Genomic DNA, 18,859 nt, shown 5'->3' with positions numbered 1-18,859 from the left:
CCGCTTGAAGAAACACTGCGTATATGCTGCGCAGAACTGATGCACACTCTGATGTAAACAATCCCTGCATGTAGAAGCCCTGTGTGCGCGCTGCCGCTCTCACCGCTCTCTAATCCTCACACGAAGAAGAAGCATGGCGGAAGGAGGAACGCTGCCGACAATTTATCCCCCTTCAAAAAAAAAGTCAGAGGTTTGGAAATATTTTGGGTTCCAAAAAAATGCAGAGGGATTGCTGATCGAAGACGGTTTCCCTTTGCACATTCACTTTGATATAATTGCTCAAGTTTACTTTTATATTGTGTATTGTTTTATTTATATTTATTTGTATTTAAATGTTTGAAGTACTTTTAGTTAATTAGAAAGTTATTAAAGTTACTAAGTTGACAAAACTGAAGTTTTTTTGTGTTTTTTTACCTGTTTCCCTAGTAAAATTACAATATCGTCAATCAATTAATCGCAGCATGAAAATGTGATACCGGCACATGCCTACAGGAGACACAGAGGAGATTAATTGACAATGGTCTAAAGCCAATCAGGATGCAGAACACAATGCGCTGTTAAAAAAGAAATTTAAAAAAAAGCATGTCAAATTGCACTAAAAAAATCTGCGAAAGGTGAACAGCGTTATTCACCTTATTCTCTGCGTACGAGTGGGCGCAGCCATTGAATCATTCCCGAAACTTCCGGTCTCATTCACTTCCATTCATTTTTAAACATTAAAAACAGCTCGTTTTGCTGCTTGGTGTTGCAAACTGATATTTTCTTATTATATTTTTTTACTTTGTCTGTATTGTCATGCAAACACTTGTTTGTAGAGCAAGTAGTTTGACGGTTTTTTGCCGTTTATTATTCCTAGTCATTTCTCCCATAAGCAACTGAATCGGAAGTTTTAAAACAATCGCAAAAATGAGCGCACTTCCGCATTGTAGAATAAAGTCAATAGCAAGAGACCACTGTACATTAATTTAATAATCAAATGTAAAATAATATTGCATAGTCTTCTTTTCATAAACAATTCAATAAAATTAATCATTGTTAATTTGTCAATGGTACAATTTCTTATGTCTGAATGCTTTTAAAACCCTCACACAGTCTCAGACCTCAAAAAAACACTTGCGAAATAATAAATAATCCAGACTCAACATTGCATATACTCGTGATGTGACTTGCGAATGATCACATTGTGATATCGATGCTGAAACGATATATTGTGCAGTCCCAGCTACCTCCACTGAAATTTGTACCACCTTCACGTTTCAACAAAAATCAGGCAGGCGGTCACAGCTACCGACAGTCCCGAAGTGACGCTCAAGCACTGATCATGTATTTAATTACATTTAGTTTTTAAAGTAAGATGTTTCCTTGATTAAATTACAAAAATACTTCATTTAAAGTAGCAAATATACCACCTCCGCTTCATTTGGAGGCAGGAAAACCCCTGAATATGCTCAAATAAAATGCAGATCATGACAAAACACAAAGACGTAGAGCAAAAAGTCGATTGAATTTATTAGTTCAATGGCATTGAGATATTATAATGATTGTTTTCTTAAGTAAATGGAATGAACATACAGAATAGTATGAACATTCAGGACAAAAAGTACATTTAATAGACATCTTTTAATCATAGTTACTTTACCATCTACGTAGGCCAACAGTGGTATTTTATCATGTGTTGTCAAGTGCAAGCGTTCAGCCCTGAACCTGGTAATAATATTTCTGACATCCTCCATACTCTTCCGAACCAGGAAAAAAAAGAGGACGCTAATGTAATTTGTTAAATCGTTTGTCAATATTTGCTCAAATTATGTGAAGTTCAAAAGGAAATTCAAAGAGGAAGCGAGGGAGAAGTGTCGCCTGAGGGTTTGCATTTTTTCTCCGCTATTTTCTCATTTTCTGTAAATCATCCTAACTGTTGCACTGCAGCATATGTGCCCACAAAACAGCCTGCTAACTCTAAAATAAAATATATAATAAAACACTTGTGATGCTTTGTGATAAAGTGGCCATAAAGTGACATTTAATTCAGCTCTTTGTTTTCATGTGGCAAATCAATAGCTTAAATATGCTACATCTTTGCTATTTCACAGTAAGATCATTGCATCAACTGTTGATTTGATCTCAATTTAGCAGGATTCTTCACATACAAGTAAAAATATTTTTGCTGATTTACATCGAAGTATTTCTTCTCAACGCTAACATTTTCATCTCGATATTGTTTTAAATGCCGGAAACCTTCAACAAGCAATTCTACAATGTACACGATTCAGAAAGATCTCGTTTTTGCATTATTATTTTAGGTATATGCTGTTCATGTCACTCACAAAGTCTTGATATGAAAATAAACCACAGTTTTGGAGGAAACATTGCACACTTCAACGTTACAATGTTCACACACAGTGCTCAGAAAGAGAATTCCAGCTTACCAGAGATTTTTGTTTGCTATTTAAATACAGAAATGATTGAATCTCATGATGGAAAACTTTCAGAAATGCTTGGATCACATTTCATCCCATAATCAAAACAGAATAAGCAAATAAAACTTGTTTTTATGATCATACTTTGTTCATCAAATAGACTATTAAGTAAATTCTTGTATCCATTTTGGGAAAAACAATTAATATGTTATTAAAATATAGTAGATTTGTAAAATATAGTTTTAAATATACATCTTGGTTGTATTTTTTACACTGCATTTGATTTATTGCAGTTTTTAATATAAAATAAATCATTATGGTCATGATATTATGACTATTATGACAACTATTATGGTCATGATAATAGTCCTAAGACTTCATTTGAGTAATGCAAAATCTCTTCATTTTGATTTTGGGGTGAAATATGACACATCTGTGTGAGATTCAATTAAATTTAACCATGTTGATTGATATTTTAATATCTGACTTTTAGGTCCATTTTCGCAACACCAACAAATCAGTTAATCGGTTGAGTAATGTCCTCATTCAAGTTCATTTTTGCAGTAGGAGGAACTTTGGACAGTCCGTTTGCTACGGCAGTTAAGTGCTAATTTAGTATTTTTCTTTCTCTCTCGCATACTCACTCGATTTCTTCCTCATTTGGACTCACACATAAAGTTTCACCTGAGTCCCCTTCAATTCACACCTTGGTGTCCGGAAACTTGAAAGGTGGAGTCAGCTACACAAGGAAAAATACATTGGAATTCAGAAATGGGAATGCTCTAAAATCCCAATCAGAGCCCAGTCAGGACTGCTTATTAAATTGGAAATCTTTAAAAAATGTGTCAGAAATGTGAACACAGTGTCAAAAAATACACAAAGCTCACGTTACAGGACGTGATGGCATAGGTGAAATGGGTCTGTTAGCCTCTTTGGCAATTTTCAATGGGACAAAATGGGACAAAACAAAGTGAAACGATGGTTATTAAAGCGTGAGGATGACAGTGATGGCTGGAGACTGAGGATGTGCAACACAGTCACAAAAAAACTACCACAAGTTTAACAGATAACTCCATAGAACAGAACATGAGAGACAAACAGTGCAGTTCATAGGTGAACAACAGCCTGAATCAAGTCTTCTTTCTAACTTAACGTTACACAAGAATAAATAAACAACCACGTACACACTGCAACGTTTTGGGGATGGAAAACAACATTAAAATGAGAAATTATCAGCTCAATTATGATTTTGTTTATGTATTAAATACATAAATCCCTTCTGAACGCGACCATTTTTTGACAGCAACCGTTAGTGTGACAGTATCGACAGCGTTTCGTAGCGAGGGTTGTAAAATAGACAAAATATACGTGACCAAAGGCTTATTTCTATCCAATCGTATTAAAAGTTGGTGGTAGAAAATAAGGTTAGTGGAAAACTACTGAAATTCATACAAAAATCAAAACACATACCTCCGTTTCTGTGATTTTCTTTCACCCTCAAACCTTGAGTAACGTAGCTGCATGAATGATGTTCGGTTCTGTTGCGCAATGGATGCGCATGCGCACACGCTACGCTTAATACATTCGTTTTTACTACATTAGTTTTACTACTAATGTAGCAAAACACGCAATTTAACGGCTGTTTCTCAATTCCAAGAACGCAGAAAACGGACTTGCGTTCTTGTGAAGACCGGTCTTGCAGGGTCACCTCGGAAGAACGAACTCGGTGGACCGCGAGAACAGAGAACGCTGCTTGCTTCCTTATGATCACGTGACCTTCACGCGTTTTTAATGGAAAATTATTTAAACATTACATCATTCATACAACGATTTGTTGTTTTCCCCCTTTTCAAAATGTTTACTATGCATAAAGACTTTACAAATATACGTTGCACAATATATATAAAAAGATTTTAATATGAATTTCAGCAAATAAACACCCTTAATGTGTTTATGCCTTTATTAAGATTATCATGATAATGTTTATTTTCATCGTGTCTTTTAGGGAAACACCAGAGATATATAAGTGATATCTCTGAACTTTAATAATAAATCTATATAAAATGTTGCGCTTCCCATCTCCAGTCGCAATGACTTCTGGGACTTCTAGAGCTTAGAATTACCAAGAGGCAACACTGAATATAACGTTCCATTGCAACAGCAGCGCCCAGCAACAGCTCTGTGATTTCACCATTTTGGAGTGAAAGCAAACGGTCGTCCATTGGACCTTATTGCAGTCGCGATGGCAAGCAGCTGCTTTGTTTTTTATTTATTTATTTAAAAAGCGAATTTAATCTGAGATACAACCTGAAAAACGACAATACAACACTTACTATCACAATCATCTGCACTTTTAATAGTTTATTTTACAGACTTGTAATATGCTGTTGTTCTATTGGAATTTTCATTTCAAAATGGCTGCCGCGTGACACTAGCGTCATCAAGTGGCTGTTTCACAAATCGCACTAGAGTGTTGCCTCTGGGTGATTCTATGCGTCCTCGGTTCTTGCGGTCTTGAGTATTGGAACTGAACTTTGGCAGTTGATGATGACGTTACACGAGAACACGAGGACGCAAGATCGCCGAAGAACGCAAATATTGAGAAACAGCTAACGTTTCCTACGTAAATTTGGTTTTAAATCACTTTTGTTACTTCCGTAAACAACAGAACTGCGGGACAAAAAAGCGCATTTACCTGCAGTGTGAACGTGGTACATGAAACAACACAAAACAAACCATGAAACAGAATCAACCAGAATTAACACATTTCTAGCATCTAACACACTCAAATAACTTCTTTTTTTTGTGTGAATAAACAAAGTGGTGCAAACTTACAGTGGTTTTTCAATCAGTACATGTCACAATATGCGTAAGGCTGTTTTTTTTTTTTTTTTACTCTAGCCTTGGTGCATTTTCTCATCTTGGCTTCATTATCATTTTACCTAAAGATAACTCTCACCATGGAAATTCATTTACAATTGAAAATAGTAACATATATCTTTATCAAGTCTACGAAAATATTTTGTCTCATTTTTCTGCAAATGACTTTTTTTGTGTGTGTGGAACTCTCAGAGGTAACTAATTTTACACAACAACTCATCAATCACAAAATGAACAGAGGCAATACACGCACTTATGTGATGTTAACAATGTAAAGTTATAAATATAGAACTTTACCAGATAAAATGTATTCCCTTGTTAGATAAAAGCTTGTTAAACAAATGACATCCCAAAAAAATAACTAGAAAACAGAATGGGAATGTTGTCTTGGTTATTCCATTTTCTTGGGGCTGTTTTATACTCTTCCCAGTAAATGTATTGAATTTCAAATCCCAACCTCTAAATTAAACAGGCATAGTGTTTCTTCCAAGGGCCTCAGAGCTGCAGATGCCTGGTAAGACAAAAGGAAGCACTGGATGTGAATTGAGATTAAAGACCCAACTCTTTTTTTTTTTTTTTTTGAAAAACTGAAGAACGGCTGGAGGGGGGAAACGTGGGTCCAACTACAGGAAAATAAAAAGTGATCTAGTGCTACAGGGATTGAGGAGCATCGATGGGAATCTGCGTTATGCTGCATTCATGATCGTGAACATACGTAAACTTGAAAAACAGTACTAGTATTGCTGTTGCAGTTTGTGGATCTACTAATTTCTAATAAAAGTTCCGCCAATGTATCCATCCGTATGAGGAGATGTAGATATGCTACAAGTGTCCGAGCTACTCGATAGGACCCTGCGCCTACAAGTTCAGAGGTTTTGAAATAAGAGAACCCTCTGATACGAGGGACCAAACCGTAAACATTCAGTAATGTATAAAATAGGGAAGCTTTTCAGAGGCGATTTTGGACCATGACGGAAGAGTTTGAGGAGGCTGGTTATACGGCAAATCCAAGGATTTCCAGAATGCGCTCATTGGATCAGGATGACAATAAAGGATGGTGGAGGCGTTCGGCTTTCTGAGAGGGCAATGCAGGCAAGGACTGGGGTCGGGATTGGCGTGGGAAGTAGTCTTGCCCTGAGGGAGGCTACAAATCACAGTGAGAAGGCACGGGGCACTCGAGTTTATGGGGCGTGGGGTTGAAATGGGGCAGCAGGCGGGACTGGACAAGGACTGTGCCCTGCTTCAAAATATGGTGGTCTCATACTTGGTGCTACTCGAAGGCCTGGAGGAGCTCCGCGGTTCGTAGAGCCAGCTGGTGCTGCCCAGGGACTGCAGGTCTGTTTCCAGCTCCAGCGGGTCGATCTGCCGGGGAAGTAGGAGCGAGGAGTGAGACTGCAGGAGAGAATGGCAGCCAACGGAAACCCACATTTCACACAGTCAGGAGATGGCCGTTGAGCATGAACACCATGTAGGAGAAAGCACCGTATACATAGACAACAACACTTGGACCTGATGGAGGTTTGAGTCTATATACACACAAATACTCATTCTAGCTAGTGTAGTCAGACTAGAGCTGTGGTGAAAATCAATTCTGCATCCATTTTAAAATGCACCCGCTATTCTCTTGTGAATAAATTCTGAGCTTAGTTTTTAACAGTGGATGGCGCTGTATGCTTTACAAACAGCCGTTCTCTGCTTTCATCCAATTCCTTACAAACACCACTTGAACCTAAAATAATCATTAATAAAGTTAGGAAAGGTTTAAACAAATTGCTAGAATGTTCATAATTAGCTCGACGCAAAAGCCATCTTACATGACGAGCACTGCTCTTCTTTGTGAGCATTTGATGCATGGTTAAACACTAGCCTTGAACACCATCTGCTGCTAAAAACTAATCTAGCGGCTCTTAAAAACTACTCTACATCACCACCTGCTGTTAAAAACTAGCATAGAGGGCCGTCTGCTGTTAAAGTACCCTAGAGCGCCGTCTGATCTTAAACCCTAGCCTAAAGCACCGTATGCTGTTAAACCCTAGCTTAGACCAAAATCTGCTTAAAACTAGCCCAGTGCGCCATCCGCTGTTTAAAACTAGCATAGTGAGCCATCTGCTGTTAAAAACTATCCTAGTGCACCATCTGTTGTTAAATCCTAGACTAGAGCACCATCTACTGTTTAACAACTAGCCTAACAGCACCAACTGCTGTTAAAAACTAGCCTAGAGCACCATCTGCTGTTAAAAACTACCATAGAGCGCCATCTGCTGTTAAAAACTAGCCTACAGCACCAACTGCTGTTAAAAACATGCCTAGAGTGCTGTCTGATGTTAAAAACTAGCTTAGAGCACGTCTACTGTAAAAAAAACTAGCCTACAGCGCCGTCTGCTGTTAAAAACTAGCCTACAGCGCCGTCTGCTGTTAAAAATTAGCCTAGAGTGCCATCTGCTGTTAAAAACTAGCCTACAGCGCCATCTGCTGTTAAAAATTAGCCTAGAGTGCCATCTGCTGTTAAAAACTAGCCTAGAGCCACCATTATGAAGCTGCAGGCCCGGAGACCCAACTACATGCTCAGACCAGCACTTCCAGACCTATCGTTAGGGTTAGGGTCTGATGTTGCTACTTGCTAGAAAGTTTCAAGATGTCCTCGCTGCAGTCTGTAATCACGATGAAATACTGGATCAGGTCCAATACGTAGTGGACATTACCCACTAAGGTAATGCCCATACTACTATGGCGGTTGGGTTTAGGGTAGGGGGAGGTGTAGGCGATCATTTATTACATAGTGGACCTGGTCCAGAACGCCATCAAGCTGCGGGCTGCAGCAAGGACTGTCTCGAAAGTGCTGGTCTGAGCATGCAGCCTTGGGTCTCCGGACCTGCCGGTTCACCTAACCCAAAAAACAAAACAAAAAACGATAGGTCTGAAAGTGCTGGGGTGAGGTCTGAGCATGCAGTTGGATCTCCGGGCCTGCAGCTTCACCCTACTCGCCTAACATAGAGTCATCTGGTGTTAAAAACATACCTGCCAACACTCCAGTTTTTCCCAGGAATCTCCCGTATTTCAGACCAATCTCCCGTCACCCTCCCGTTGTGTTATTTCTCCCAAAAAACTCCCGTAATTTCACTCCCCCCCTTTGTTTTTGGTACAGTCTGTTACACCCCCAGGTCGCCAGCCTTGGTACAGTATCCGATTGCAGCGGCTGCCCAAAACACCCCCAAACACCCCCTCCTCCTCCTCTACAGTCTTCCGGATTTTCTGACACAAATGTTGGCAGGTATGGTTTAAAAACTAACCTAGTGCGCCATCTCCTGTTAAAACTAGCCTAGAGCACCGTCTACTGTTAAAAACTAGCTTAGAACACTGTCTAGTGTTAAAACTTGCCTAGAGTGCCATCTGCTGTCAAAAACTACCCTAGTGCACCATCTCTTGTTAAAAACTAGCCTAGAGCACTGTCTACTGTTAAAAACTTGTCTAGAGTGTCGTCTCCTGTTAAAAAACTTTTCTAGATCGCCATCTGGTGTAAAAAACTAGCTTAGAGCACCGTCTACTGTTAAAAACTAGTCTAGAGCGCTACCTGCTGTCAAAAATTAGCCTAGAGCACCTTCTGCTCTTAAAAGCTAAGCTCAGAGTTGATTCAAGAGAGGTTACAGATGCTTTTTTAAAACTCTCAGAATCGATTTTAGCAACAGCTCTGAATCGGACATTTGCAAATAGTCTTATATTTTTTGAGGTAAATGTGTCAAACTGCATAAAACAAGATTTTAAAACTAAGAAGGTCACCTGATGCTGTCATTTTGAGTTATTTTCAAAACAGTGAGAATTTTGAGTTCAATTCTAAACAAAAGTGTTAATGTGAGATAGCTGTAGTGAAAACATTTGAAGTATTGCTTAAAATACAATACTTTGTTTTTGAAAAGTCCTCTCAATGACGCTGTTAGGCGACAACTTTTTGTTTTGTAATATGAATTTCACATTATGTGAAATTTCTTTAAAACAAATTTCAAGACATTGATACAAGCATGATAAACCCAATTGAAAATGTGTGTAGTGATCTGTAAATTTACAAATATAATATACAAATATTACTGTATAAATCTCACAAAAACAGATCTGGGACACCTTTCACACACAAATACAATTACATTTCTGCTTAAATTTAGCTTCTGCTTAACATTGTTCTACATTGTGACATTATTTCCTATACAATTACGCACAAAATCGTAATAATCTAAAACTGAAATAATTAAAGGACTATACATAGAACTCTGAAACCATTGTTATTATGTTTATTAAAGGCCGATACATGAACTGCAGCAGCAGTTTACTGCTTATGCTCACACATTTATGCACATATACTGTAATGTACTAAAGACCTCTTTGTTCTTTGCTTAGAAATAAAAAGAAATAAGAGCTTCTGATAACAATTGATTTACTGATATTTAACATAATAAATAGGCTGAGGAAAGGTTTCTTACAAGCTGTTCACACAAAGGAGGAGTAGGGGCTGAAGGGGGGATCTTCAAATCGAAGATGGTTGTTATATGTAACGTAGGTTATTTATAGTGACTAAGGAATCATCTGATTGGTCAATCATGAATTGGCTAATGCGTGACAAGCTGTGTTCAATCAATTCGTTTATAAATAAAACCCACTTATTTTGTAGTCATTTGACAAATTAGATTTTGTTAAAGTAAGACAATACTTACTTTCCCTGGTAATTAGTCACTGTTATAATTATGTAACCCAGTTACTATTTGTTAAGCTGGATTTATACTTTCGACAGGTGCTGCATCGCGCACTTCCGCTGACTGCACATGCACCTTGCGAAACGGACGAGGCTTTTATACTTGCCACGTTCGCTGTTGAGATATTCTTTATAATGACAGGGGGCAATCAAAATGAACCCACTTTAAAATCAGACAGATAAACAGAGAAATAGAAAGTTTCCGGAGCTACGTCATATCTTTAATATCATTCAGTATTTTAAAACTAATTAATTTTATTATTTTTATGAATTATTTTAATGATTATAAGGATTTTTATAACCATTCAAGATTTTTTTAAATCAAACTTTGATGCATCACTTGCTTTTGTTCATATCTCGGACAGTTTTATCTAATAAAGTTTATTAAAATATTAATGACAAGAGAACATTAGTTTCTCAACAATGATATGGCATGATATTATGGCATAAAAGCAAAAAAAAAAACAGTACACTTATTTAAAAATGCAGATTTTTTTAGATTTAGCCCGCTCCACAATTCACACATTACTGTCTGGCTAGTTTCTGTCCTCTACTTATGCTAAAAATTAATAATAGTCCGACATTCCTGACCATTATCACCAATAAAGCCCAGAAAAACAGGGCATCCGTATATTGTAAACTGATAGGCTCAAATATTCTTTTCCAGTCATCAAAGAAATAATTTGTTCCTTAATTATAGTTTTGTTAAATTGTTTTAAATAAAAAATTTTAATATATACATCAGTGCTAAATCTGTGAATGGTGGAAAAACATTCTGTAATTGTGTACCTGGGTTTCCACTTTTGTCATGGCCTCTTTTGGCTTCAACAAACTTATCCCATATATTATTTTTCCAAACTTTTTAACAAAAGCTTTCCTCCATTCCCATGGCTGTTGCAGTTTTTAGCCAATAATTATTGGTCATCTGGTTAGCTCTATGATCACGGATCATAAAGATGTCTGTACAGTCATACCTGTTTCAGACAAAATCTCTTCAAAGTGTTTCATATTCAACTTAAATCAAACGCGGCGCCACGCGAACTGTTCACTCAGTCTCAAAAAAAAAATCATGCGCTCCGCCAGCCGAAATACACGTCACAAACGAACCTCCGCAGACACATCGATGACGTCACATTCACACATGATTTTATATTATTTGTTGTTCGTTTTTGTTGATTTTTTCTCTTGTATGTGCTTATTTGATGCTTTACTTCTCTGTAAAACTTATGTACACTCTACGTAACAAATTTGTATGATGCTGTTATTGCTACCCTGACAATTACTGTAATAACTATATTACTGTATTATATACGCATCGAGTATATAAACCAGGCTTGAGAAGTAACTAGTAACTAATTACTCTTTTGAAGAAACGCGCAAATTATTATTATTACAATTATGTACAATATTGTGTTGACAAAATCGCTCCATTAAATAGCACTTTGGAAAATATTTTGAAAAGAATTAAAACTTCACAGCAGGGCTACATATATATATATATATATATATACACACATATATATATACATATATATATATATATAAATGACTTACACAATGACACAAGCCCTGCTGTGAAGTTTTAATTCTTTTATATATATATATATATATATATATATATATATATATATATATATATATATATATATATATATATATATATATATATATATATATATATATATATACATATATATATGTATATATCTTTTTATAAGTTTTAATTCTTATATATATATATATACATACACATATACACATATATATATATATATATATATAAATGACTCACACAATGACACAACATTTTATGCATAACCATCATCAAAATAATGTCACAATGCAATAAAATTCAACAGTCCTCAAATATGCATTTGATTTCCATTAAGTATCTTATTTAATGTCATTGATTTTGGAGTAGATGTTCCTGACATGCTTCGTGAGATTCACCCAAACAAACACTATCCTGCTAAAACACTGAGCACATCCTCAGGCCAAAACAATAATCTGCCAATGACACACTCATGCTTGAATTTTACACAACCTTTAGATCATCTTAAATCTGCGATACTGTACTGGTACCACATTTTAAACTTGTGACCTGTTGCTAGTGTCAACCAAAAATGTACATGGGGGAGAAAAAATAGGTGGATAACAGTGAACGTAACAGGAAAATTAGTAGAGTGAATAAGTGGCAGGGAAGAGAGAGGAAGAGTGTTGGAGGATGAAGAGCAAGAAAGAGAGAGCAGAACCTGAACTCCGGGGCTGATAGAGGGCAGCGGGAGGTAGGAGGGGCGGTGGGCGGAGCATGTGTGACAGTAACAGCAGCGGCATTCAAGCACAGGTGCACCCTGGGAAGGAGGAGCAGGCAGAAGCACAGAGACACAGAAGATTACAGGCAGCAAAGTCAAAGACATGACAGGACATAGATCAAAACTGCTCATTTTGTTTGGCACAGCCAGAAACCGTACCACATGTTTAATATAACCATTTAAAAGGAATGTTAGTAAATTTCATCCTGTCAAATATACTAGCCAGCTTTTTTCCCTTCTGCACTTGAAGATTTGTAACATTATACACTCACAGGCCACTTTATTAGGTACACCAGTCCAACTGCTTGTTAACGCAAATTTCTAATTAGCCAATCACATGGCAGCAACTCAATGCATTTAGGCATGTAGACATGGTCAAGACAACCTGCTGCAGTTCAAACTGAGCATCAGAATGGGGAAGAAAAGTGATATAAGTGACTTTGAACATGGCATGGTTGTTGGTGCCAGATAGGCTAATCTGAGGATTTGGTATTTCAGATTTCTGCTGTGACTTGCAGATGGTTGGGTCAGAAATTGGCGTTGACAACATCAAAGCATGTCTCCATCCTGACTTGTATCAACGCTTCAGGCTGGTGGTGGTGGTGTAATGGTGTGGGGGGTATTTTCTTGGCACACTTTGGGCCCGTTAGTACCATTTGAGCATCATGTCAACATCACAGCCTACCTGAGTATTGTTGCTGACCATGTCCATCCCTTTATGACCACAGTGTACTCATCTTCTGATGGCTACTTCCAGCAAGATAACATGCCATGCCATAAAGCGCGAATCATCTCAGACTGGTTTCTTGAACCTGGCAATGAGTTCACTGTACTCAAATGGCCTCCACAGTCACCAGACCTCAATCCAATAAAGCACCTCTGGGATGAGGTGAAACGAGAGATTCGCATCATGGATGTGCAGCTGACAAATCTGAGCAACTGCTTGATGCTATCATGTCAATATGGAGCAAAATCTCTGAGGAATATTTCCAGTACCTTGTTGAATCTATTCCATGAAGGATTAAGGCAGTTCTGAAGGCAAAAGTGGGTCCAACCTAGTACGGTGTACCTAATAAAGTGGTCAGTGAGTGTATAAAAGTCAAAAAGTATAAAAGACAGTGCTGAAAAATGACAAGGCATCTAATTTGAAATCTAAATGATTCTGTAATTTCACGAATCCTTTACTCTTTTTAAATATGCATACCTATTTCATTTACTTATTTTTTCTCTCTTTTTTATTAATGTTGTTTTCTTTTTCATGACAGGACATAAATCAAAACCACATTTTTTAAAGTAAAATATGGTGTGATATCTCCAAATTCATGAATAGCAACTACTGCAAATATTTCATTTTAAAATATCAACATGTCATTTTGGGATTTTTGAACTGTTATAAAAACATTGAAAAGGAATGTTAATCAATTTCATCTATGCACATTTACCATTCATTCATTCATTTATTCATTTTCTTTTCTACTTAGTCCCTTTATTAATCAGGTGTCGCCACAGCGGAATGAACCGCCAACTTATTCAGCATATTTTACGCAGCTGATGCCCATCCAGCTGCAAACCAGTACTGGGAAACACCCATACACACTTGTGTTCACACTCATACACTACGGCCAATTTAGTTTATTCAATTCACCTGTGTTTGGACTGTGGGGGAAACCGGAGCACCCAGAGGAAACCCACGCCAACATGGGGAGAACATGCAAACTCCACACAGAAATGCCAATTGACCCAGCCGGGACTCGAACCAGCGACCTTGTTGCTGTGAGGCGTCAGTGTTAACCACTGAACCACCGTGTCGCCCACTTTACTTTTCTTTCTTTTTATTTATATCTTGTTTTCAGTTTCATGACTTTTAATTTTGTCACAGTCAGAAACTGTACCACATATTTATTGATCATGTCAGTTATCAAATAAAACATGGTGTGATATCTCCAAATTCACAAATAACTAATTATTTAAAATATCAACATCTTATTTTGGTATTTTTGGACTCTAATAAAAACATTGAAAAGGAATTTACTAATCATTTTTTCCCTTGCTGTACTTAAAAAAACAATTATGCAAAAATTAAACACAGTTATGTGGCAACAGTCTGTGAATATAACCAGCTCATAATGATAAAAATTAATTAATTTAATTTCTTTTATAAGCACACTTCATAAAAACAGATTGCAGAAACACTTTGATTGACATTCTCCCTTCCTACATGTCATCAGAGGGGGAAAACCCCGCCCACTAGTGACCATCTCTCCCTCATAAGAATAGGACGTTAGTCTTGTTTTTGAATCTGCCACTATGCTGACACACAGGCATTCGTAGCTCCGCCCTCTTTTTAAAAGAGCACAATCTCATTTGAATTTAAAGCGACAGTCACCAAAACAGCACAATTAGGATCAAAGCCTAAAAGGGTCAGTTTCAAAGAGTTATAAAACATTATTTGTGTGATATTTTGAGGTGAAACCTCACATGCACACTCTAGAGACTTATTGTACATCTTGTAAAAACGGGCATAATAGGTCCCCTTTAAATATTTTAAACATTATATAAACTCTCTTTACGGGCTGCATGGTGGTGCAGTGGGTAGCACGTTCGCCTCACAGCAAGAAGGTCGCTGGTTCGAGCCTCGGATGGGTCAGTTGGCGTTTCTCTGTAGAGTTTGCATGTTCTCCATGTGTTGGTGTGGGTTTATTCCAGGTTCTCCGGTTTCACCCCCAAGTCCAAAGACATGTGGTTTAGGTGTATTGGGTAAGCTAAATTGTATGAGTGTGAATGAGTTTGTATGGATGTTTCCCAGTGATGGGTTGCAGCTGGAAGGGCATCCGCTGCGTAAAACATATGCTGGATAAGTTGGTGGTTCATTCCACTGCGGCGACCCCAGATTAATAAAGGGACTAAGCCTAAAAGAAAATGAATGAATGAATAAACTCTCTTTACATCAAGAATGTCTTAAAATTTCTGTAAATAATGTAATCAAATATATTTTTAAAACCCTTGCAAAACTAAATTGCTATATCCTTCCATAGAAACACAAGCTTTCAAGTTTACAAGAGATCCTGGAGAACAGAAATGAACAAATGCTGTAAACAAACCAACTCTACAGTTCAGCACAAATTCAGCTCTTCAAAATGAATCCCATATTGAATTGGACACAAATAAGAGGCAAGTGTGTGCTGTGAATATATCTTGTTAATATTGACTCAAAAATACCCAGATGTAATACAGAGAAACACCCAGATGTAATTTGAGAAGCTGCAATATTTAAACTGACACAAACGCAAACAAAACTGCGAGGGAAGCTGCAGTTGAGAACAAAAACTCTACAAAATAAGGCTTGTGAAATGAGGGACCATAAGACATTTAGGAAAAGAGCGTCATGTCTATTCAAATGGCATCTATCACAGTACATACTCTATACTGATTCCGGGTATTTTCAAGTCAATTGTTTTAGTTAGTTAAGGTTAAGAGATTTATGGACTGCTATCTGCTGTCTGTTAACACAGAAATAGTTTGAACTCATCCCACAGTTTGTAACTGCAAGCAAAAAATTATTTATAGTTATAATGAGGGTCATGGTGGCGCAGTGGGTAGCACAATCGCCTCACAGCAAGAAGGTTGCTGGTTTGAGCCTGGGCTGGGTCAGTTGGCATTTCTGTGTGGAGTTTGCATGTTCTCCCCTTGTTGGTGTGCATTTCCTCTGGGTGCTCCCCACAGTCTAAACACATGCGCTATAGGGGAATTGGATAAACTAAATTGGCTGTAGTGTATGAGTGTGTGTGGGTGTTTCCAAGTACTGGGTTGCACCTGGTAGGGCATCTGCTGTGTAAAACATATAGTGGAATAGTTGGCGGTTCATTCCGCTGTGGCAACCCTTGATGGATAAAGGGACTGAGCCGAAGGAAATTGAATGAATGAATGAAATCACAATGAAGAAAATCTTAAATCATGAAAAATCATTAGATTAATTGTTTACTACCGCTTTAAATGTATCAGTAGCGTTCACGTGCAAGGGTTTATCACAAAGGGAAAGGTATTAATAGTAAAAAAGTGCTTATTTTAAAGTATAATTGTTCTAGATTGTTTTTCATTTTAATTTTAATACATTTTAGTCATTCAAAATCATCTCCAATTACTTGAGATTGCGAAACACATTTAATGAATTTAACAACCTTGGTTTTACTGATGAAAATGTATTTTTCTCCAAATTAATTTTCTTACTGTTAAAATTAAAACATGAAAAAATAATTGCACATTCATTATTTAAGAAACAGTTATTATTCCTATAATCAATATGTAGCGTGCACTGCACTTTAACCAATTCATACTTAAAACAACACTGCCTACAACTATGTGTACACCTAATCATTGTACATATCGCTGTCAACACTGCCAATTTTGCCCTCTCCTGTTTTGAGTATGTTGTTGTATGTTGTAGTATTTTGCACTGTCTGTATTTTGCACTGTCGTTGTATTTTGCACTGTCTAGAGCCAGCATCTAAGCTTTTGACTCATCATAGAACACGTGCTGCTGATGATGTGACAATAAAAGTGATTTGATTTGATTTGATTTTTAGGCAATCAAACAAAATCAGAAGAATTTTGTTTTAATAAAAGACTTTAAGCTCCACATTTCTCCTTTTAAGATCTGCATGAAAACAAATTTTACAATGTTTATCTTAAGGTGAACAATAAATCCGTGCTACTTAACTGACTGAAAAAAAACAGTTTGTATTGGTAATCTTTAATCAAAATATAACAGATTTGGCAATATATACTTAGCCTCGTCCCTCCAACCACTAGTTTGCTGCAAGTGCAAGCTAAAAACCCCGCCCCCAACTCAATATTCAATTCCAGTTAGAAATACGTCATCATAACACTAAAATAAAAGTCTGTAGTAAGTTCTGATCACGCAGACTTTAAATCTTCCTATAACGTCCTAAATTGGCATGGTGGCTCAGTGGTTAGCACTGTCGCCTCACAGCAAAACATTCGCTGGTTTGAGTCCCAGCTAGGCTAGTTGGCACGTCTGTGTGGAGTTTGCATGTTCTCCCCGTGTTGGCGTGGGCTTCTTCCGGGTGCTCCGGTTTTCCCCACAGTCCAAACACATGCGCTATGGGAATTAAATAAACTAAATTAAGAGTGTATGGGTGTTTCCCTGTATTGGGTTGTGGCTGGAAGGGCATCTGCTACGTAAAACATATGCCAGAATAGTTGGTGGTTCATTACACTGTGGCGACCCCCGATAAATAATGGACTAAGCCGAAGGAAAATGAATGAATGAATAAATAATGTCCTAATACATTATATTCCTTCCCATAATGTCCTAATAACATCCCACTCCATTTTGAACTGGTTAAATACATGTGTTATTGTAAGTGTTGATGGATAAGTAAATAAATTGTTGATCATGATGAAATGTATTTTGTTTGAAGAATTCGAGAGATTATTTTATGCCTGTATATCGTCACGCTTGGACTACTGTAACGCAATTTATGTGGGTATTGGCCAATCCTATATTAATCATCTTCAAGTGGTCCAAAATGCAGTCGCTAGGCTTCTTACTGGCACCCGCAAGTTTGAACACATAACTCCTATCTTGTGCTGCATAAATTGGTTGCCGATATGTTTTAGAATTGAGTTTAAAATTTTTATGTATGTTTTTAAGGTATCAATAGGCCAGGCTCCGACTTATCTTTCAAATCTTATTACTGTTAAAATATCTGGCGGATGTTTAAAGTCATCGAACCAGAAAATGCTAATAGTTCCCAGATCCAAATTAAAGAAAAAAGGAGATCGAGCTTTCTCTGTAGGCCCTAAAATGTGGAATGGGCTAGCTATGTCAACTAGAATAATTTCCAATGAGTCTTTGTTGAGAAGGAAACTTAAACACACCTCCTAGAAAGAGCTTTTAAATTTGGAGAAAATTGTACCTATCTGGTGATCCTATAGACGAATTACCAACCTACGTCACACGGGTTCCTGATTGCAAAAAGAGACAGGCTGCAATAGTAAACATGTCGTGTTGTGCAGTAGGATGCCAAATTCGAAAGAAATATTAACTTTTACCGTACACCACACTGCTTTTAATGCCAACCGCAGACATCTTTGGCAAAAGGCAGCTGAATGACGACCTAACTAAAAATGCTCAACTCTGCAGTTCTCATTTCATATCAGGTAAGTTTACTCTATGCTGAATTATACACATTACTCATTTTTGATTGCAGCAACGATTTCAGCAAAAACAGTTACATATGGCGAATTAATCTGCGGTTTGCTAAGAATGCACTGAATGCTTTTCACTGAAACGTGAAAGTGTAAGTTATTAAGGTATAGTTGGTTTTATATTCACACATTCATTCAGTGACAACTTGTGACACACTCCCTAACGTTATATTGTTTACCAAGACACTTTGAATATTCGGTCTGAAATAACCCTCAAGTGTGTCTTGAAAACAACATTAACACTGTTTATTTGACTGTAAACAATGTTGTACTTTAAT

General features: G+C 37.2%; 1 protein-coding gene across 1 annotated transcript in view; it reads right to left on the bottom strand.

Moving 5' to 3' along the window:
• Nucleotides 1–2,677: 2,677 nt before the first annotated feature.
• Nucleotides 2,678–18,859, bottom strand: part of anks1ab (ankyrin repeat and sterile alpha motif domain containing 1Ab) — a 76,296-nt gene continuing 60,114 nt past the window's right edge. The window contains exons 13-14 of the mRNA XM_056460585.1: nt 12,291–12,389; nt 2,678–6,659 (exon numbers count right to left, since the gene is read on the bottom strand). Of these exons, the coding sequence (XP_056316560.1) occupies nt 6,540–6,659; nt 12,291–12,389 (219 nt within the window). The 3' untranslated portion in view covers nt 2,678–6,539. The remainder of the gene's footprint in view (nt 6,660–12,290; nt 12,390–18,859) is intronic.

The sequence above is a fragment of the Danio aesculapii genome, chromosome 6 (assembly GCF_903798145.1).
Source record: "Danio aesculapii chromosome 6, fDanAes4.1, whole genome shotgun sequence".
NCBI classification, from domain to species: domain Eukaryota; kingdom Metazoa; phylum Chordata; class Actinopteri; order Cypriniformes; family Danionidae; genus Danio; species Danio aesculapii.
This window is presented reverse-complemented; position numbering and strand designations above follow the sequence as displayed.